The sequence below is a fragment of the Rhinopithecus roxellana genome, chromosome 11, assembly GCF_007565055.1.
Source record: "Rhinopithecus roxellana isolate Shanxi Qingling chromosome 11, ASM756505v1, whole genome shotgun sequence".
Classification (NCBI taxonomy): domain Eukaryota; kingdom Metazoa; phylum Chordata; class Mammalia; order Primates; family Cercopithecidae; genus Rhinopithecus; species Rhinopithecus roxellana.
In genome coordinates, this window is record NC_044559.1 from 49,490,214 (window position 1) to 49,512,137 (window position 21,924).

At 50.1% G+C, this 21,924-nt stretch overlaps 1 protein-coding gene across 4 annotated transcripts in view; it reads left to right on the forward strand.

Annotated features, from left to right (window-relative positions):
• The window catches only part of MGMT (O-6-methylguanine-DNA methyltransferase), a 294,387-nt gene that overhangs the window by 54,461 nt on the left and 218,002 nt on the right, over positions 1 to 21,924 (forward strand). For all 4 annotated transcript variants that reach the window (XM_030940954.1, XM_030940953.1, XM_030940955.1 and 1 more), the window contains one exon: positions 15,669 to 15,805. In XM_030940954.1, the coding sequence (XP_030796814.1) occupies positions 15,669 to 15,805 (137 nt within the window). The remainder of the gene's footprint in view (positions 1 to 15,668; positions 15,806 to 21,924) is intronic.

Here is a 21,924-nt window from a genome sequence, read left to right on the forward strand (position 1 = left end):
TTGTTTCTCAGTGGTGCGCAGGCTTAATGCTTGTGGGTGTTGACTGGTGGCTGGTGGCGTTTTTGCATTAGGGGATAGCCGGTCCCTCTGCACCACAGCCAGGCACAGTGGCTCACACCTGTAGTCTCAGTGCTACAGGAGGTTTGTGTGAGGCCAGAAGTTTGAACTCAGCCTGGGCAATGTAGCAAGACCCTGTCTCTACCAAAAAGGAAAAAGAATAAAGAAAATTCCAGAAAACGTTTGCGGCAGCATCACTGTTGAAGTTGTAGTGCCACAGACGGTGCGGCAAGTGTCTGGTTTATCTGCGTGAGCTCATGACCTGTTGATCAGTGAGCAGAAAAAGATGGGATCAGACAAAACAGATGCTCTCAGGATCCTTCACATCAAGATGGCAAATGTGTCCTGAAATGGGCCAGGTCGGAAATATTTTTGGCTCTGTGGTGTACAGCCACTATCACACTACCTGACCCTGCTGTCAGAGCTGCTGCAGACAGGACTCAGGACGAGCGGGGCTGCTACCCGTGACACTCGACCGAGGTTGCCGAAACCGGAGTGTCCCACTGTGTGCATGTGTCCTAAAGCATCTCCTTCCATCTCCTTGTCTACTCCTACGGTGCACGTCCAGAGCCCCTACGTGCATGTACAAAGCCCCAACGGTGCGGGTGTGGAGCCCCTGCTGTGTGGATACAGAACCCCTACGGTAAGGGTGCAGAGCCCGTATGGTGCGCGTACAGAGCCCCTGCGGTGCGGGTACAGAACCCCTACAGTGCGCGTACGGAGCGCGTACAGAGCCCCTGCGGTGCGGGTACAGAACCCCTACAGTGCGCGTACGGAGCCCATACGATGCAAGTACAGAACCCCTATGGTGCGCGTACAGAGCCCCTGCGGTGTGGGTGCAGAACCCCTAAGGTGCGCGTACAGAGCCCCTGTGGTACACGTACAGAGCCCTTATGGCGCGCAGGCTTGCCCTGCCACCTGCTGTCCCCGGATTCCTGTCAGATGCCCAGGTGCCCAGCCTGACTGGGCATGGCCCTCCTGGAAGCAGTTTCAGGGCCAGTTCTGATCTCGGGTGGGGATGGAGAGCTGGTGTCTGGGCCACTCAGAGCTCAGGCCGCACACATCATCAGAGTGACCTCGCCAGCTCCAAGTGCCCCTTTTCCCTCAGTTTCCTTTTTGGGGAAGTGAGGAGGTCACCCCAGGCCGGACACAGGGGATTTCAGTCCGTGTGTCTCCTGTTGCCCGGGATGACTGCATGCAGGGTGAGTTCAGGGAAGCTCTGGATGCAGTGAGCGAGGCCCCTGCCCAGCCTCTTGGTGGGAGTCACTGGCCTCAAGCTCACTGCAATTCAGAGACCTGCAGTGTGAAGATTCTTCCTGATTACTGGATGGAAGGGACTTCAGTGACCTCATGTAAGAAAGGAAGTCACCCACGGGTAGCCTCAGAGAGGGAGCCTCCGGCAGTCTGGCTCACAGCTGGGGCCAGATTCAATCTGTATCCGAGAGCAGCTGCTGAGAGACCCGCTTTGGTCCTGCAGGAGTCCAGGCTCTCCTCCAGACCCCCAGGGAGGGTGTTTCCGCCTGGTACCCTGGGGAGATGTGGCCAGAGCTGCTGCAGGGACCCTCTAGCTGCTGAGGTCAGGGGGTCTACGTCCACCCACGGTGTTGGCTCAACCATCGTGTGCTGCCCACCCCAGGCCCAGGGCAGGTCCCACAAGGCCAAGGCTGCACCTTGCTGTCCAGGGGGCTGCAGCTGAGGCCTGTGCAGCCTCCCCAGTGCTAGTGCCAGCATGGTGCAGGAGTCGCAGCTCCAGGAGGACATGCAGGCTGCCTGCCATGAGAACATCCCTCTGCCGTTTGTAGACCAAGGCCCATGTGTGCAGAGGGAGGCATGCCGGTGCAGCACACGCAGGGTCGGTGGGAGATGGACTGACCAGTGGTTTGCACCAAGCAGGCAGCAAAGGGCCCTGTGTGCTGAACTGAGCTGCTGGGACTTAATGTGCACAGAACCATGGAATGTAATGGAGAAGAATTCCTTGCTTTGGGAAGCCTGGGAAAGGATGGATGGGAGATAAGCCATCAGAATGCTGCTGAGTCTGGCGGGGGTTGGAGGTCACCAGAAGTAGCTCCCCCCTAGTTTTACTCAGATCCTGGCAGGGTGCATCTTACCATTTGTAGAATGCACCAAGGAATGCCTGGGATGGGCATGGGGCCCTACAGGGGTCACAGGCTGGGAGAGGAGGGGCTTACTGCCTTGGGCCCCTGGACACAGGTAATGCCTTTGCCTCAGGTGGCCGGAAGTGCCTGTAGACTTTGCAGAAAGCTGCTATTCCCTTCCTGCGTAGGTGTGTGACTCCTGGACGGTTCCCGGAGATTGCCCTGAGGCTGGGGTGGGTGCCTGTCCTGGAGCCCCCATCCCACAGTGCTCTTTGTCCATAGATCTGTGTGCACAAGGGTTTGGTTGTTGAACCTGGAGACACGTGTTACGGTGAATCCCGGTGTTGACTGATTATATCATTAAGTGGGTAACATGACACAAAAACCACACATTCTGAATGTACAAATTCCATCCCAACACAGGTGGAAAATTTTATTAACTGTGGCTTTCTTCCCATGGCTTCGTTGCAAACAAGCACTTGGTACTGTGCTAGTACAAGGTCCTTCCTTGGCGGGGAGGGGTATAATCCCATGTCGATGTCTGGACGAGGAGAAAGAGGAGCTTCCCCTCAGCCCCTGGATGGGACTGTCCAGGCTGCTCCTCAGTGGCCACAGAGCCCCGGCACCTGCTCAGGGCAGGAGTCAGTGGCTTTGGCTGCCGTGCTTCATTGAGAAAGTTGATGTTTCCATCAGATCTTCTTGTGTTCGCACATGTTACTTATTCTCTAAGAAGTCAGTGAAAACTTCACCCAACTTTAGAGGCTATAGAGAATGAGGTTATTTTCTGCCATGACATATTTAAGCTGAAGCTTCCCAAGCCGTAACAGTTTTAAGAAGTGACATTTCATTTTGAACACCAGCCTGCCACCTCTTTACTCCTCATGACAGACTGTCACTGTGCAGCACAGCAGTTAGTTGCTTCCTGAAGTGCCAGAAAATTCTCAGGTTGTGAGGAGTGTGCTGCTGGCGGGGTGAGACGTGCGACCTGGTGGGGGCCTCAGCGGGCACAGGCGGGAGACCCGGGCCAGAGCCCTGTGGGGTGAGCGCCATCCTGGCCAGGTCACATGGCTGGGGCAGCTTCTGTCCCTTCTGCAAGGCAGTTGGCACTAGCACAGATGTTAGCATAGGAAGTTCTAGCAGGACTCGTTAACAATGAGGAAAAACATGGTGTTTTCTCATTGTCTTTTTCATAGTAAACTAAAGGAATCATGCTTGACGAAGGCTGAAGTGGGATGTGATTCAGTCGGGGACGAGACTGTGCTGAGGTCTTGGATGTCTTGGGCCTGGGGTCAGCTTGAAGAGATTCCTAGGCGGGTCTCGAAGCCCATGCTGCCGGGAGGGCCGGGCTGCTGTTGTGGACGGGCACAGCTGCCCCGTTCACACAAGACTTGGGGTTCCCTCCACCGTGGAATCCGTCTTGCTTTCACAGGATTTGGGGACTGTCAGAGCTCTTCTCTTCTAATACGTTCCCGTTGTCTAGAGGCTGGGGAGCACCATTTGATTTTAAAGGAACAGCCACAGTCCTGCCAGCTTCATAGAGAGAGCGGAGGTGGCCTCATGTTCTGAGCAGAGGGTGCCATGGTATTTCTGACCAGGCAGGACCCTGGCTGGATTCATGAGATTGTGTGAGTCCAAAACGCGCTTGTCAGAAGCCAGGCGTCCTGGAGTTAGGGTCAGGTTCCCATGGTGGGTTTCATTACCCTCCTAGAGACTGGTGGGGTCCCAGCCTCTTGGAAGTGCCCACTCAGACACTGCCAGGTGCCTTGGAGGTAGCGGAAGCATCTCTTGATGTCCAAGTGTCCATTGTGACCTGTGTTGAGGACAAGGTCTGTGTGAGAAGGTACACTGGTACCTACTGTGTCTTAATGACCTGGGAGTGTCATGAAGGCAGAATAGCCAGTGACCTTGTGAAACCAAAAGAGTGGCTGCCCACTCCACCTCCTGGCTCTGGCGCAGGGAAGTTCCAGGGTTTAAGGCCTAAGCTGGCTGCACTACCTCCTGCCCTCAAGGACGATTGGCATCTCTGGTGTGCTCAGGCCCCTGCAGCCTTGCCAAAAAAACCCACAAAAAACAAACAAACAAAAAACAGAAAAACACTTGTAATTTTTCATTTTATCTGTATTTTAGCATTAAAATGTTGTACTCAGCATTAAAATGAGTGTACTCAGGTTTGCACACCCCCTGACACTGGGACATTCATGTCATGGAAGCTCTTCATATAGATTTTTCTTTGGTCTGCAGTGACATGGCAAGTAGGAAAGACTTTTATGAAACTTCTTAAAGAAACAGGTAATAGTTACTAAGAAGCTTCCAAAAAGACTTTTATAGGCTCATCTTGACAGTGTTCCGGTATCACAAACCAGTTGTCAGTTAGAGCTAGAGTTGGGTTAGCTAAACTGTGGGAATGGATATGGGAGTGGCAGTTATCATCTGGAAACATTATTCCAAAGTGCTTGAAGTTCCAGGGAGTTTTTGAAGCAATTTGTTAAAACTGTACACATGTATGTTTTCTGCCCTTTTCTCTAGGTGTGATCTATTTCTTTCACACACACGCAGCAGTTTTGTTAACTGCTTGCTGACTGATTTCCTGCCTGATTGCACAGATTCAGAGCAGTGCATGAGCTTCAGAATAGCATTTATCTTCCTGCATTACTCATATTTAGTTCCATATATGTACCAAAAGGAAGAGTTCAGAAAAGAAAACCAGATTTTATGTTAAGTATGATTTTTAAACGTAGACAAGTGCCAGTTTATATCTCGAAATGGGTGATTTAAAGACCAGTAAACGGATTTCCTTAGATGTCCGTCTGCTTCTGGGATCTGATGTGTAGGCATCTTCACGTTGGTTTGATAACGTGCCACATGTCGTGTGTTATTTAGATGACTATGCCGAACCCTTTAATGAGACGCGCGTGCCTGGGGTGCTTCTGGAACCTTGCCGCCAGGGCTCCTCCTTCGACCATCCCTAATTCCCCAGGGCTCTTGTTGTTAGAGTATTTACAACCAAAGCATCATTAATCAAAAAGGTGCTCTGCCATGCGGGGCCGGCTCCGATGACAGTAATAAAAACCGGCACACCTCCTGTTCCAGGACCCAAACCCTGGAAGTCTGTGTGCAAGCCAAGACATGAGCAGTATTTTGGAATGTGGCTTCAGATAGAAACCTTCTTTTAATTTGCAGGCTTGGTTATGTAATTCTAATGCAGAATCTCCCCCTCGGTTTCTGCGTGTGTGTAGCCAGGTTCACAGAAGTTTAGCCACAAACAAGGGTGTTTCCCTCTTTCCAGGGCTCCCGTTAGGACCCCACCAGGAGGCTTTGGGGTGGCATTTGGGAATGCCGTTTGGATCCCTTCTCAATTGGACATCCCAGGTGGCAGCTCCAGTTTTGTTTGGTGAAACCATTTCCATGTAACAGAACCCCCTTTTGGTTGTGAGAGCAGAATGAACTGAGCCACACTTGACTGTCTTGTGTTGGATATGACCCAACTGAATCCGCGGGGAGGCCCCTGGTTACAGCAGGGACCACGGGTGGGGTCTCTGAGCCGTGGGCCCTTTATACTTGGTGAGCGTCAGCCACACCACCTCCTTCTCCCACCCTCCCATGGCCAGGTTTATGATTAGGTGATAGGGATGAAGTATTTTCTCTCTTCTAGGGTTTTGACACATACTTTTTTTTTTTTTTTAATTACAATACTATCTCATGCCTGATTTTGAGGTGGGCTGAGCACGAGTCCTGAGGGTGAGAGGGGCTTCCCCAATGCCCCTTATTCCCTGTTCAGAAGGGAGATTGCAAAGCTAGTTTTCATCTTGCAATGTCTTTGTGGGAGGTTGTGAGGCATTCAGGCACGGTCCTGTTCCTCCCTCAGGTCAGCCAATCTCCCACTTCACACAGACCCAAAGCCCAGGCCACAGGGGACCTGGGCTACCTTGTTTGTAAACTGCTTACAAGGAGGCAGGTGATTTCTCCCTTTTAGCCTCTTTGTTTTTATGTTTTTGAGGTGTGGTCTCACTATGTTGCCCAGGCTGGTCTGGAACTCCAGGACTCAGGCGATTCTTCCACCTCCGCCTCTGGATAGGTGGGACTGCAGGTGCACGTCACCACACCCGGCTAGTCTGTTTCTGTGCGGTGGAGGTGGTTAAGAGGGAAAGACAGAGCTGCGAAGATCATCCTGGAAGGATGGTTTTTAGACAGGGGCAGCAGGCCTGGAAAACAACTACCGATAGGGGTGAAAGAAGACAGTTTCTGTCTCTGGGTCTCTTCCTTTTCATATGGCAGGAACTGGCCTCTGGCGCCAACTACTTAATTCAGAACATTGTTATTTAAACGCCATTCACGTTAAAAGGGAGATGAAATGAAATTCATTTCATTTTTCCAGAGGTCTCCAAATAGCCATGAAAAATCAGTTTTTTTCTGCCACCAATTACCGTCAGCCACTCATGTGGTTTAGGTGGATGCCATGGTGGTGCTGGGAGCACTGCCAGGCTGTGGGGCCATGGGCTTGTGCTTTGCGGGAGTGGGAAGGGGGGACATTAGGAAGCTCGACTGTTGAATTGCTTGGGTGTCCTAAATGTGGGCTATGTTGTCGTCCCTGTGCAAGCCTGAGAGGCAGACACCACTGAGTCCACTGGACACCTGCCTGTCTGGTCGCCCCTTAGATTGTGGTCCTCTCAGCAACATGGCTGTCCCATTATGTACACATGCCGTGTTACGGGTTTTGGAGCCCCCTTAGGACCGACAGTTCCAATTCGGGAAGTCCTAAACATTTGGGTCTTCCACATCATTGTTCCGTTTTGCAGAATCGAAGCCGGCGTGTTTGAGTTAGACGGGACCCTGGGGCTGCCTGCTTTCCTTCGATGGGATGCCGAGGGCCTCTCTGCCCCAGTGTGTTCCCTGAGGTTCCAGTGGGCGGCTTCAGGGAAGAAGGGCCGGGAATTCCTGTTTCTAGGACAGACCCTGTTTTATGCAGCTGTGAACCTTGTGCTTGGGTGTAGTAGGTGGTTGGCTTTTTTTCTCTTCTTCTTTTCACAGCACACTTGTAGCCAGAGCAGATTCTGTGATTTGCCCGGAGAGAGCTTGCACACACATTGTCTCCCTGTCTCTGGTGGTTGTGGCTGCAGCCTTCCAGACACCTCTCCCTGTCCCTGCCCTTGACACGCCTGGAATCCGTGTTCTCCCTTGTTTCTCTGACTTGCGTCCCAGGACATGGCCCTCACTGCTCCAGGAGCTGCTGAGGCAGCCTCATCTCAAAGCCAGGTCCTCTCCCTCCTGGTGACCTGGCCACCACCTTCTGCTCCTTAACGCTCTGTGCTTCTTCCAGCGCCAGTGCCTTTGCCTATGCGCGCCTGCCTGCCTTAGTCTCTCCTCCCCTTCTCCACCCAGAAAACTACAACACTGTCCCTCTTCTCTCAGCACCTCCTCCAGGAAGCCTTCCTGGACTCCCCAGGACATCAAACCCCTTGATACAGGCTCTCATTAATCCTAGAGTTCTCTTTCTGAATTTCTATCTCGTTATCATTGCATGATTCATATAATTAGATCTTTTGTTCAACACATATTTGCTGAGAACTTGTGGGGGCCAGGCCCTGTTATTCTGGATGCTGGGGATACGGCAGTAGATCAGCTAAGACTACTCCGGGTTGAAGAAAAACAGGAATTCCTCAGAACATAGACTTGAAACAAGCCCAACTTTCCTGTTCCCACACAAGGGGAAGCCTAGCCAGCCGTGGAGAGCTGTGGTGTGTGGCTGTGGAGAGCTGCGGTGGGGGGAGGCTGTGGAGAGCTGCGGTGTAGGGGGAGGGGCGTGGAGAGCTGCGGTGTGGGGGGGCCGTGGAGAGCTGCGGTGTGGGGGGGGCGTGGAGAGCTGTGGTGTGGGGGGGGCCGTGGAGAGCTGCAGTGTGGGGGGGGCCGTGGAGAGCTGCGGTGTGGGGGGGCCGTGGAGAGCTGCGGTGTGGGGGGGCCGTGGAGAGCTGCCATGTGGGGGGGCCATGGAGAGCTGCGGTGTGGGGGGGGGGGGGCGTGGAGAGCTCTGGTGTGGAGTCACTTACAGTGTTGGGGCCTGGTCTCTCAAGGCTCTTGGCCTTTTCCTCATGATCACTACGTGGTTGCCACAGCTCCTGCCATCACATCTGCTATGTCAAGGAAGGAAGGGTAGGGGGGTGCCATCTGACTTTAGAAAAAGCATATGAAAACAAGAACTCTGCAGGCTTCTCCTCTCTCATTGGCTACAGTTGTGACACATTTGCTGCCTGTATTGGAGCTTACATTCTAGTGAAGGCGACACATCAAGTAAGCAAATCATGCCACCGTGATTCCAGGTCATGTAAGGAAAATAAGGCAGAGAAAGAAGGGGTGGGGGTGGTGACTGTTTTCAGCAGCTTCTCTGAGAAGGTGACGTCTGAGCGTGGTTGTGAGTGAGGTGACAGCAGCCCCTGTGCAGGCTGGGACGGAGACAGAGCGGTAGTGCGGAAGCCCTGAAACCAGAGGGAGGCTAGAGTGTGAGGGGCACGGCCGGAGGGGGCGGGTGGGTGGGTGGGATGGGGTCATGGGGGACTGACGCCAGGGAAGGAGGAGATGTGGCCCACCAAATTTGGGACCATTTGGGCTAGGGGTCCCCAGTTTTGTTGGCACCAGGGACCAGTTTCATGGAAGGATGAATTTTTCCACAGATGGGATCGGGAGGGTGGTTTTGGGATGAAACTGTTCCACCTCAGATCGTCAGACACTAGATTCTCCCAAGGAGCGTCCCACCCAGATCCCCCCCATGCACAGTTCACAGCAGGCATCACACGCCTATGAGAATTTAATGCTGCCGCTGACCTGACAGTGATGCTCGCTCACCGCTGCTCACCTCCTGCTGTGTGGCCCGTTTCCTAACAGGCCACGGACTGGACCCCCTGGTTTAAGCCATATCCGTAGGGAGTGTTTTCTCATCAAGATGGAAATGAAGGGGAGATGTGATCTGATTTACTTATGTGTGTTTTCATTTTATTCTAATCTTTATTTTTTTAACTCACGGAATTTTTTCGCACCTCAGTGTTTATTCAGAAAAGCATTAACCATCGTTTGTTTTATATAAGACATGGTGCGATCACAATAAGTGGAGAACGTTTGCCATTGTTTTTCTACTTGACATCAGCAGTGCAGCACATTAGCTTTTTTGTATATTATATTGACCCATGTATTCACAGTTTGGGGTACCCTTTATTTCTTTGTATAGCTCTTATTTTTCTTTTTCCTTTTTTACTTTCTTTTTTTTTTTAGTGGGGACAGGGTCTTGCTCTGTTACCCAGGCTGGAGTGCAGTGATACTATTGTGACTTACTGCAGCCTTGACCTCCTGGGCTCAAGCAATCCTCCTGCCTCAGCCTCCCAAGTGGCTGGAACTACAGGCGCATGCCACCGGCCTGGTTCATTTTTTTGTATTTTTTAGTAGAGCTGGGGTTTTCCCACATTGCCCAGACTGGTCTGGAACTCCTGGGCTGAAGTGATCCTCCTGCCTCGGCCTGCCAAAATTCTGGGATTACAGGTGTGAGCCACCGTGACTGGCCCAGATTGGATATTAATACAGTTTTTTTTCTCCTTGAAAAGTCAACTCATACCAACTATAGAAAACTGAGAATATGCAGATATAAAAGGATTAGTTTAAATCATCCTACCTTATTTGATTTTTTAAAAAATAAACTGATTTTAGAATAATCTTAGATTTATGGAAAAGTTGCAAGCACCGTTCGGTGTGATTTACGTTTTGTGGGTAATTTTTCTCCCCCCTGGGAGATCACGTTTGTCTCCTTCCAGTTTCCGGCATCTTCGTCCAGTGGCTCCTGCGTAGAGGGTGCCGAGGCATCGGTCCAACGACTCTTGTTCGTTAGTGGTTTATTTCCCATTATTTGGTCTCCCTTCGGCTTCTCTCCTGGTCGGGTTTCTCGTCACTTCTCGGTGGGTTATTTCCACAGTCGACCTCGGTTCTGGTCCAGTCTCGACAGAGCTGCCAGAGGGAGTCTCGAAATGCAAACCAGCTGCATCTCCCCTTGTTGAAAACTCTGTGGCTTTTCAGGGAAAAGGCAGCCAGCAGGACGGGCCTGGCCACGGTGGCCTCAGGGCCCGAGCGTGGCTGTGTCCCCCACGCCTCTCCAGGCACGCCAGTCCTCATCCCCCAGCTCTCGTGGCGGGTGTCTTCACCCCAGCCTGCGTGGCTCCTCGCCTGGCGGCCCGTCCCTGTAGTTCAGTTCTCTGTGTAGATGTCAGTTTCTCCATAAGCTCCCAGCTGCCCACACTCTCCCCCGAAGTGTGGCCCCAGCCCTGCAGGGTGGTTCCTAACTGCCACTCTGACCACCACATGCTAGCCTGGGTGTGTGGTTGCCTGCTGGCTCTGGGCTCAGGCTGGGGTGCTGCGAGGGTTGCAGGGGTGACAGTGAATCTTTGTCTTCAGTGGGCCAGTCCCCTTCCCAGCGTCCCTCCTGGGGCTGTGGATCTGGCCTCCCCTGTTGAATGGCCCTCTCTTGAGGTTGTTGGGCATTGGTGAAGATCCTGATGGGATCTCATCACTGAAGCCAGACGTCTTTCTTCCCGGGTCTGGGGCATGGCGGAATTGCTGTGCGGCGTGTTGGGAGAGGGTTCATTGCCTTTATGGCTGCTTGTGAGCTGTCCAGGCCACTGCTGTGCCAGCCTTTGTGTGTCTGGTATCTTGGCTTCTAAGTTGAGCCTTCCGCCTGGCTGGGTTGCGATGGTTTCACTCCCATCACGTTTTCATGCTATTGAAACTCACTTTTCTCACTGCCTGATTTCTGGCTTTTGTAGGTCCCTCCTGGTGTCTGTGATGCCCCCATTTAGTTTGCAGGCATCCCCCCACCTCTCTGGTGGCCCGATGTGCACACCTGCTAGGTCAGTCCTGGGCATCTGGGCATCGCATCAGAGATGCTGCCATGCTCGGTGGCCTGGGGCTTCTGTCCTGTAGAGGCCTCAGCCATTGCATTTCAGGAATCGGCACTAAACTAACTTCTACTGTTGCCCACAGAAGAACTGTGCCAAATGCTCTGGTTGTCTACAGGAAAAAAAGGTAGTATGCAGGTGTCAGCAGCGTATCCAATTCCATTTCTGCGGGCCTCTGTGGGAGGTTTGCTCTTGGTTGGGGGGGCGTGTTCCAGCTCATTGTCATGTTCAGGTGAAATGAGGCAGGCTTCACGTACCTCAATAATCAGCTGATTGGATATGGACAGGAGCTGGAATCTGTTGCTCATTTGGAAGTCAGATTCTGAACTCATTCCTTATTGCAGTTATAAACTGGTTGCCTTTTTTTGGTTCTTGGAATGATTTGGTTGGAGCCGACCTGGTCCCCGCAACTCCCTGCTTGTGATTGATTCAGTGTGTTCCTGTGGCTTCAGGCCACCCTTGCTGGCCAGGGGAGCTGGTTCCTAGGGCTTGAGGCCAGCCTGCCCTTTGGATGAGAGGCCCATGCCATGATGCTGGTCATGGCGATAGCACCGCAGGGCACAATCAGGAATGTGCCAGAGCTTTAGGGTCCCTTGGACCAGCAGCTGGGGTCCTTCGGCATTTCCTGGGTGGAGGTGCTCTCTGGGGTGCAGAGTTGGTCATTCCAGGGCAGGCAGTTCACTTGGCCACACCAGGTTTGGCTGGAAGGCTTCTCCACTGCATTCCCAGCCACTGGCCTCCCGAGTTTAGCTTCTTGTGGTCAGGACCCAGACCCTGATAACCTTGAGGACTCTTCTCCCCGGGAGGCTGTCGGGGCTGAGCTGCCTGTGGCCCTCCACCACCCTGCTCCTTCCTCCAGGTGGAGGACACCCCATCCCCCATGCCCCTCCTTCAGCTCGCTGGGATTCACCCCCAGTGGCCTTCCCAGGCTCCTGCCCTTCTCCCTGGCCCTGTCTGCACACTCCAATGTCTTCCCCTTTGGCTGATGCTGGATTGGGGGTGAACTCGAGGTGTGATCTGTGCAGAATGGCATGACAGCCCTTCCAGCCCTTCACGGTGTGTAGTACCTGAAGCCCGGGCCGTGGCCGTCTCAGGTTAGATCCTCAGAGTGGCACTGTCAGGTAGAGGAGTCAGGGGTCTTATTGATGAGAAAATAGAGGCTCGGGAGAGGAGCGAGCAGCTAGGGTCTGAGCAGTCCCCACATGGGGCACTCCCCAGTCAGAATGTGTGCAGTGCAGCTTCAGGCACTGACATGGGCAAACCCTTCCTCTCCCAGGCCGTCCCTTCCTGCAGCTGCTCGGACACTGGCACATGTTAGTGGGCATCAGCACCAGGGCTGGGCTCCTGCCTGGGACTCAAATCAGGAGCAAGTCCCACAGAGGCAGAGCAGCCGAGAATCAACGGTGGCCATAGCCACCACATCCTGTTTCCAGGGGCAACGGTGGCAACAGTGCCAGCTGCCATGCCTGCTGTGCCTGGGTGCCCCACAGATGTTTCCTGAAGCTTGATTTTGGCTGTGATTGGAGCGTGGCCAGTTCTGGTTCCTACTATTTTCTGAGCCTGCTCCTCCAGCCTTCCCAGAAGTTCTTTGAGTGGTGGAGTAGGCTTTCAGTAAATGGCATTTGTGCTTAAATTAGCCCGTGTTTGTTTCTGACACCTGCTGTTGAGAGTGCTGCCTGATGCAGGTGCTCGGGGCTGGCCACGCTCCCCACCTGAGTCCAGAGCTCAGCCCAGGCCTCCCGACTCTGACAGCCTGCAGCCTTGCCCGAACTGGGATGATAGAGCAGCAAATGTGGCTCCATGGAGAACCACATTTGAGAGAGCAAAACCTAAGCTGGCCTCTTTACAGCCAGTCTGCTGGAAGCTTTAACCCACCACCGTGCAGGGCAAGTTTCCAAGAAGCGGCGAGAGAGCATCCCAATTTCTCACGCTGCCTCTAGAGCCCTGTTGTCTGAGCAGTATCTTCTGTGAACACACTTTGGGAAATGCTGTCGTGGATGCTTGGCCTGGATGGTGGTCACACTGGTAATTCAGTTCCACAACTATTTTATGAGCCCCTTGTGTGTGTGATGCGTGCTGTTCTTCAGGGGGTCCCGAGCAGAGCTGCCAGCACCCTGCCTGAGAAGCAGTGGCCCCGGGTGGTGGGAGATGTCAGCAGGGGCAGGGCTGAGGCTGGGGACTGAGATTGTGGCTCTGAGAAATGATGGAGATGGGAGAAGGGGAGGCAATCACCTTGGAAGCAAGGGCAGGATGGCGATGCTTTGAATGAGACTCCGGGGAGAGGGGCAGCGTGCTCCAGGGGATGAGGTCGGAGGCGGAGGCAGCATGCTCCAGGGGATGAGGTCAGAGGCATTGAGTTAAAACGTTGATCGTGGTGGGAACATCTGTGATCCCCAAATCCTACAGAGCCTTTGGGAGGGCTGGTCTTTGCATGTGTTCCCTCTAAACTCGTGCCGACATTGTGATTTGGTGTGATTTACCCTACAGACAAAAACAGTTGAAGCACCAAGAGTGATCTTCTCACAGCAACGGGACAGTGGGCGGAAAGCCATGATTTACACCCCCTGCCTTTATCTGGCCTCTGCCACGTGGTAAGTGGAAGGCAGGTGGCTCCTTCCACAGGGCTCTCTTTGCCCTCCCGGGAAGCCTGGTTTTTACCCTTGAGGCAGCAGGGAGGCTGCAGGGTGAGATGTTGAAGTGTGATGTGGGCAGAGCCTCTCTGCTGGGACATGGTTTCTGGCACATACCGTGTCCATATCCTGGGGCGATCGATTGGGATCCGGTTCAAATCCCTGTCAATCTGCACAGAAAAGAGGAGGTTGTAGAGGCGGCTCTGGAGTGTGATGGTTTAGGATTGAATCTTGAGAGTAATGCTTCTAGAAAACGCTTGTGTAGTTTGGGGTCTGCTGCCCGACCTTGCTCCCTTTAAGGGACATAAATGCACCTCCCTCTCCTCATTCTTGGAAAGACAGATGAGAGAACCAAAGTGAGGCCTTAGAAGCATGTGGAAGACACAGAAAGGAAAGATCAGCTGGAGGGCTGGTGGAGGCTTTCACAGGAGAGGAGACCAGGCAGCAAGGTGCCCAGCAGACAGGCAGGGAGGGGGTCTTTAGTGAAGGCACAGAGATTTGAGATGCATGCGGGATTCAGACCCGCTTCAGTGTGGGCACAGAGTGGGAAGGTGCCAGTGAGCGGCCCTTCCAGTGAGCAGCCCTTCCAAGGGTCATCAGGCCTTATCTGTAGAGGGCCAGAGAGTCAGTGTTCTGGGCTTGCAGGGCCACACTGTCTCTGTCACAACTGCTTGCCTCTGCCACTGCAGCACAGAAGCAGCAGGAGACTGTGTGTAAATAAATGAACACAATTGTGTCTCAATAAAACTTTATTTACAAAGACAAGTGCAGTGAGTCAGATTTGCCCCACGGGCTCTAGTTTGTTGCCCCTGCTCCAGCCCCTTGATGTGGGGAGCCCTTGCTTTGTTGTTCTCAGTGAGCTTTGAGAGCTGGTGATTGGGTTGGAGTGGGAAGAACCCAGGTGTAATGGGATCCATGAGGACGGCCTTCCTTGAGTAGCCACGAACTGCTGTGGGTCTTCCTGTGGTGATGAGAGGACAGAGCTAAAATAGCAAGACCCAGTGCTTGAGGAGGCTGAAGAGGGAGGATCGCTAGAGCCCGTGGTTCAAGACTGCAGTGAGCTAGAATTACACCACTGCTCTCCAGCCTGAGCAGCAGAGCAAGACCCCCGTCTCTAAAAAATAAGAGAGAAAGAAATGTACAAGTGTAAAGGTAGCCTATGGATGTGTTCCCCCGTATTCCTCAGGCTCTGCTCTTCAGCCTCCTGAGCAGCTGGAACTACAGGTGTGTGCTATCACACCCAGCTAATTTTGATTCTTTTTGGACAGGGTCTTGCTATGTTGCCCAGGCCGGTTTCAACTCCTGAGTTCAAGTGATCCTCCTGTCTCGGCCTTCCAAAGTGCTGGGATTACAGGCATGAGCCACTGCGCCCAGCCTTGTACATCTCTTTAAATGTAAATTAAATGTGCTCTCCAGAGCACATTTAATTTACCCCCGCATTACTCATCCTCTCGGGCTGGCTCCTAACACAGGTGTCGTGGCGTAGGTGCTGAGTTGAATCTTTCTGTAAGTCATTGCATACAAGCTTCATTCTAAAATGTACTTTATTCCAAATATTGAACAGTTTGTCTTTGGGATTTATTGTCTGTGGTAGTTGTTTTATTAATTGTTTTAGTAAAACAAAGTGAGCTTATTTGTGGGTATTATTTAAAAGGAGCTCTTACCAGGTCAGCTTCCTTCAATGATACATTGGTTTAAGATAAACAAGAAGAATCGGGATATAGTAATTTTAGGAAATAACAGGAGACTGTAGTATTGGTTGGCTGCTCTAGGTAATTGTGGTAATTTTCTGTCTTCTCGGTAACCATATTGTAAAAATGACGCGTCATATAATTCCAAAAATGAGGAAAAAGCTTTGGAATATATTTTGTGTCATAAATAACCAGTACTTCTGTTGTGTTTTATATACGACCAGCCTCTTCCATATACACTTTGCCTTAAAAATTGTTTCTGTTTAGGTACTTGGAAAAATGGACAAGGCCTGTGAAATGAAACGCACCGTGCTGGACAGCCCTCTGGGGAAGCTGGAGCTGTCTGGGTGTGAGCAGGGTCTGCACGAAATAAAGCTCCTGGGCAAGGGGACGCCTAAAGCTGAGTAAGTATGAGCCCGCATGATCCTGTATACTGCGCATGCTGAAGCAGCCGAGGAGTATATGTGATAACTGCTTGTTTTCCATCGATCACAGGGTAACACATAGCCTTACCCCCGCAACCGCAGCCACGAGCCTGTCTCTCAAAACAGTGTGCTGCGATGGCTCCTGCATTTGCAGCTTCCCTGTGTGTTGCCCAGAAGCCCTCCGCCTCCGATGAACCCAGGGCCATGCCCTTCATACCCTTTCATTAGTAGCTCCAAGATGTTTGATTCATGTGTACGTTTACAGAGGAGTTGGTTGGTGATGAGCAGTGAACATTTTGGTTCTTCAGCATATGTCTCTAGAAATTTAGAGACAGGGAGATACAGGATTAATCTTGATTAAAAAAAAAAAAAATCCAGACCAGGGTTCCCTGTTCCACCAGAGTCAGCCAGGTGAGTTTCACACTAGGACTGCTTGATGTTCTGGAATTCCTTAACCAGGAGGCCCATTTGCCCTCTGAAAGCCGTGGTCAGACCGTTGGCACGGGTGTGGCTGAGGACAGCCCTGCCAGGGGGAAGGACCCGAAAGCCCCTTTTCAGCATGACTTTAGGGTCTTGTCATTTCTAAGAGCGTATGTGTCTCTCTTTTTGTGAACAGCTCCCACTGTATTTCTCTAACTGCAAAAACAAAAAATGTAAAGCACTCCTTAATGTTTTGCTTTGAAATGTAACATTTAATTTCCTCCGTTCATTCTATTAAAATTGTAGGTCTTGTTATTTCTGACAAGAAGAAAAAAACACCCACTCCTATACTTGGTGTTTCTCTTAACTGGCTAATAAACACAATGCCAAGAACATTAGATAAAGAAAATACATAAGAAACATAAAAATTGATTTTAATGGACCCCTGTCAGAGGCAGCCGTAATGAGCACAAGTGCACTCATAAATATCAGCACTCGCCTCCGCTGTCGAGATTTTTCCTGTAGAGCTGCACGTTACAATCAATATAGTCTTTTTGAGACCAAAAATAAGCAAACCTTTGAACTATGTGAATACGCTCTTTTCAATTTCTATGAGAACCATCTGGCTGTAGTGTTCAGAAAATCACAGGCACCAAATAATTTGTAGGGGAAAATGTCATTTTGTCTTTTAGCATGTTCAGTTGCACAATAAATCATAGAAATTATGTGTTGGTTTTCTTTCTTTTGGGAAAAAGTAAAGGTACAAAGTGAATTTGGGGAAGAAAAAGGAAAACAAAACAAAAACAACAAACATTGTAAGATATGTTTAGTTAAATGCCCGTTGTGGATTATGCAAATAGGATGAAGAGGCTTAATTTTGAATTTCTACTTTATGAACTTTCTGAATCAAGTTAGGATCAGGTTCAGGTGTAACAACAGCCCTGCAATAATGCTGAATCCTGAATACGATCTGGCTGATTGCTCTCTTGAAGACACACCTGTAGACAAACCGTGGGCGCTGGGGCTGTTGCCTTCATGGCTCCTGGGAAGTTGGGCTCCTCTGAGCTTTCCTCTTGGGGTCTCCAGATGGTGGTCCCTTCCCTGGTGCTTCGAGACGGCGCTGGGCCCGAGCCACAGGTAGGGGAGAAAGAAAGGAGGGCGTGTCATATTTGGGCTAAAATTAGGTGTACTGTGAGTAAGGAAAGAGTGGGATTTAGGGGCAGCCAGCAGTGTTTGTGTGCACAGTTAGTTTTGGTGGGGGGAGCACTTAAAAGTTTGAGAATAGTGTATAAAACTATATGAATATTCAATTAAGTTTAACATTGTATCATTTTTAAAATTTAGGTAAAAATTACATAGAAGAATTAAGATTTCAAGTGTACAATTCAGTGATTTTTGACAAAAGCGTACAACTATATAACCACCACTGAAGACAGAACATTCAAGATACAGAACATTCCAGAAAGTTCCCTCGTGCCCCCTTAAGTCAGTCGTCTTTGCGAATTTTTGTTTCCATTTCTCCTGAGTAAATTCCTGATTGTGGAATTGGTGGGCTGGATGGCAAATGTATGTTTAACTTGACAAGAAATTGCCAAAACTTTCTTCAGAGCAGTATCATCTTAAATTTCCACTAGCAGTGTGTGTTTCAGTTACTCCATGTTCTTGGCAGTACTTGGTGGTGTCAGTTTTTCAGATTTTAGCCATTTTGGCTGGTATGAAGTATTATCTCATTGTGGTTCTAATTTGCACTTTGCCGATGACTTATCCCGATGAAGTCTTGGCCATTCCTGTGTTTTCTTTGTGAAATAGCTACTCAAGTCCTTTGCCTATTTTTTATTTTTTATTGTTTTGAGATGGAGGCTTGCTCTGTCGCCTAGGCTGTAGTGCAGTGGTGCAATCTCAGCTCACTGCAACCTCCGCCTCCTGGGTTCAAGCAGTTCTCCTGCCTCAGCCTCCTAAGTAGCTGGGATTACAGGCGCCCGCCACCATGCCCGGCTAATTTTTGTATTTGTAGGAGAGACGGGGTTTCACCATGTTGGTCAGGCTGGTCTCTAACTCCTGATCTTGTGATCTGCCTGTCTTGGTCTCCCAAAGTGCTGGGATTATAGGCGTGAGCCCCTGCGCCTGGCCACCTTTTGCCCATTTTAAAATTAGAGCTTTCTTGTTTGTGTTTTTGTTGTTGTTACTGATTTGTGGTTCTGGATAGGAGACTTTTGTCAGATGTACGTATTGTGATGATTTTCTGACAGGTTGGAGGTCTGCTTTTTTGTTTTTCTAATAGTGTCTTTTGATGAGAAGAGGTTTTAAATTTTGAACAAATCGATATGTCTTTTTTTTCCCTTATGTTTAAGACTTTTTGTGTTCTCTATAAGAAATACTTGCCTACTGTAATTTCTGAAATTCATTCTCCTGTAATTTCTTTTAAAAGCTTTGTAGTTTTTTTTATGTTTAGATATGTGATCCATTTTGAATTACCTTTTTGTGAGGTACACAGTTTATTTTTTCCCTGTAGCTATTTAATTGTTCTAGCATCATTTGTTGGAAAATAAAAATTGTCTCCTTTCTTCATTGAATTACCATTATTTGACCAAGGGTGTGTGAGCCTGTGTCTAGTTTTGCTGTGTTTGGTTCAGCCTACCTTTGCCTGTTCTATGCCCGTTCCACGCTGGCCTGGTTAGGTAGCTTTGTGATATATCTTGATGCCAGGTAATGTGAGTCCATGAGTCCTCTAAATTTATTTATTTTTAAATCATTTGGCGTCTGCGTCTCTTAAGTTTGCGTAGTACTTTTAGAATTCAGGTGTAAATTTCTGCAGTGATTCTTTCCGGGATTTCGATTGGGAGTTCATTGAACCTGGGTGTCAATTTTGGAACGTTGACGTCTTGGTATTGAAGGGGTCAGTTCCTGGCTTTGACTGGCATCTGTGTGTGTTTACGTTCTTTCATTGTCCTCGGCAGCGCTGGATGGTTTTTCCGCCTGGAGGCTTTGCTCATCTGGCAAACTCCATTTCTAAATACTTTGTTCTTGATGGTATTCTAAATTAGGTTGAAACTTTTTAACCTTTTAATTTATTGCTGCTTGTGTTTAACAGCTGACTTGTGTGTTGATCTTACATTCTGGAATCTTGACTAACAACTGACTTGTGTGTCGATCTTACATTCTGGAATCTTGACTAACAACTGACTTGTGTGTCGATCTTACATTCTGGAGTCTTGACTAACAACTGACTTGTGTGTCGATCTTACATTCTGGAGTCTTGACTAACAACTGACTTGTGTGTCGATCTTACATTCTGGAATCTTGACTAACAACTGACTTGTGTGTCGATCTTACATTCTGGAATCTTGACTAACAACTGACTTGTGTGTCGATCTTACATTCTGGAATCTTGACTAACAACTGACTTGTGTGTCGATCTCACATTCTGGAATCTTGACTCGCTCACGTGTTTGTTCCAGGGTTGTTTTGAGATTGCTTAGGGTTCTGTATAAAAATTCATGATGTCTCTGAGTAAAGACAATATGCATCTTCCTTTCTGATCTTTATGCTTTTAATTCCTTCTATTGAGCTGTCCAGAACCCTCCCGGGTGACTTCAGTAAGTGTGTCGGCAACGGACGTCCTTCCCTGGCTCCTGGCTTGGGGAGCTTGCAGGATTTCACCCGTGAGGGCTTACTCCCCATTTTGGGTTTCAGAGGCTTCTTCCTCACTGGGGGGAATTTTGTCAAATGATTTTCGTGTATGTGTTGACATGGTCATGTGATCTTTCTCCTTTATTCTTTAAATTTGGTAGAATACATTTTTAGAATTTTAAACCAGGTGTATCCTTTTCTCTTTTTGTGGTAATACCTTTGTCTTGTTTTGGAATTAGGCTCATTCTGATGACAAATCAGTTTGGAAGCATTCCCTCTTCTATTTTGTGAAAGAGTAAGGGTTGGATTGGTATTACTTTATCCCCAAATTGTGAGATGAATGCACCGTGGACGCCATCTGGGTCTGGTGTCAGAAGTCTTCTGTGAAGCTTCCTGGTTTAGTAGAGTTGGGTGCTGCCTTCACTGACCTCGGGGTGCTCCCCCGGAGCCGTTGGTGCTCTGTGTGGCTGCTGTCCTCTGGTTGCTGAGTGACAGTGACTGCCAGGATTTGGGACAGCTTCCTGCTGGCTCTGGCCCCTGCCCTCACCCTTTTCCGAGTGCCTGTGAGTCCCAGGGTGGTCCTTGCTTCCTCGGAACGGGTGTTTCTTTCTTTAGTAGATAAATTACAGGTTGACCGTTGGGCCTTCTTCAGTGACATTGCATTTGTGCTTCTGTACAAAGTGTGTTTCCTGCTCCCCAGGTGAGTCCATTGACCTGTGTGTGGCTTCGCACGGGGACCAACGACTTCCTTGCCTCGTTACCTTTCCCTCCCTAAAAACGTGTGTGAGAAGCACATCCGTTGGGAAAGTGGCATATTTTCCAAAACAGAAGCAACATAAGCTGCTTTTAAGTTAGTTTCATAACTGCCTGACAGTATCAGGTTTCTGTGAATGCCATCACATCCAGGAGCACTTGGCCTCTGCAAGAGCGGAGCAGCTCCCCCGCGCCATCTTCCCGCGGCTGCAGAGCTCTGACCTCGTCAGATTCCCTGCAGTGCCCACAGTCTAATGAGAGGGGCCAGGCGGTATGTGTTTATTTTTCTAATGTTATTTTGGGGCCTGTTTAGTTTTCCATAATGTTGATTGCCGTATTTGATTACTTGAAAAAATGGACCGTATCACCCTGGGTCATATTTAGATTCCAAAAATAGTAGCAGTAGGACTTCTAGAGCTTGGATGCTGGGGAGCCGAGGGGGTTCGTCTTTCACTTACCAAGGGCTTACCCTTGTTTTTCATTCTTTTGTTTTTTCCACATAAGCCTCTTTTCAGAAAAATATAGGAATGTAATACTGGAAAAGCTGATAGAGTCCAATCCAACTAAAGCACTGTAAACCTTTTTGTATTTGGGAAAATGCGAGGACTACACACAGACTGTCTTCTACTGCAGAGGCTCTTTTTCTGTCTTCATGGTAGGGATCCATTTACAGGGTTTGTGGGTCTGCTTTTGGCATCTGGCCCAGCCAGCCCTGGGGTTGAGGCTGGGTGGGGCATGCAGGTTGGGCCTGACCCTCTTCTGAGCACCTGGCTGGCTGGACAGATAAGGCCTCCAGTCACCAGCGAGGCTGGCCTGGCCCTAGACCCTCTGGAACGTGAGAACGTATCCTGTAGGGCCTCTGTGTTGAACCTGGGAGGGGAATTGTCTGATGACATTGGATGCCCTGTGAGGTTCTGCCCTCAAAACACGCCCCATGGAAAGCATGAAGATGCCTTTGAGCTTCCCGAAGGCAGCTGCAGCAGGAAGTGACCCGCGTTTTGCCTCTTTCCCGCTAATCTCTAAATATGTTCAGGAACTCAGTCGACCCTCAGCAGTGCATGGGGTCCCGGCTGGCTTGGTATGTGCACCTGCCGTGTCCGTGCTGCCGGTTATCCCCGCGGCCCCTCTGTGCAGGTCGGTCTGACCGGTGCCAGTTGGATGGTTCCTCAAGGCCACGAGAACCTTCCTGGGAACTTCATGAATTCGTTTTTTCTGACAGATTGGAAAATTAATACAGACACTTGCCGCATTCACGTTATTATAATTGATCTTTCAAGGAGGAGAAGAAACTGTTC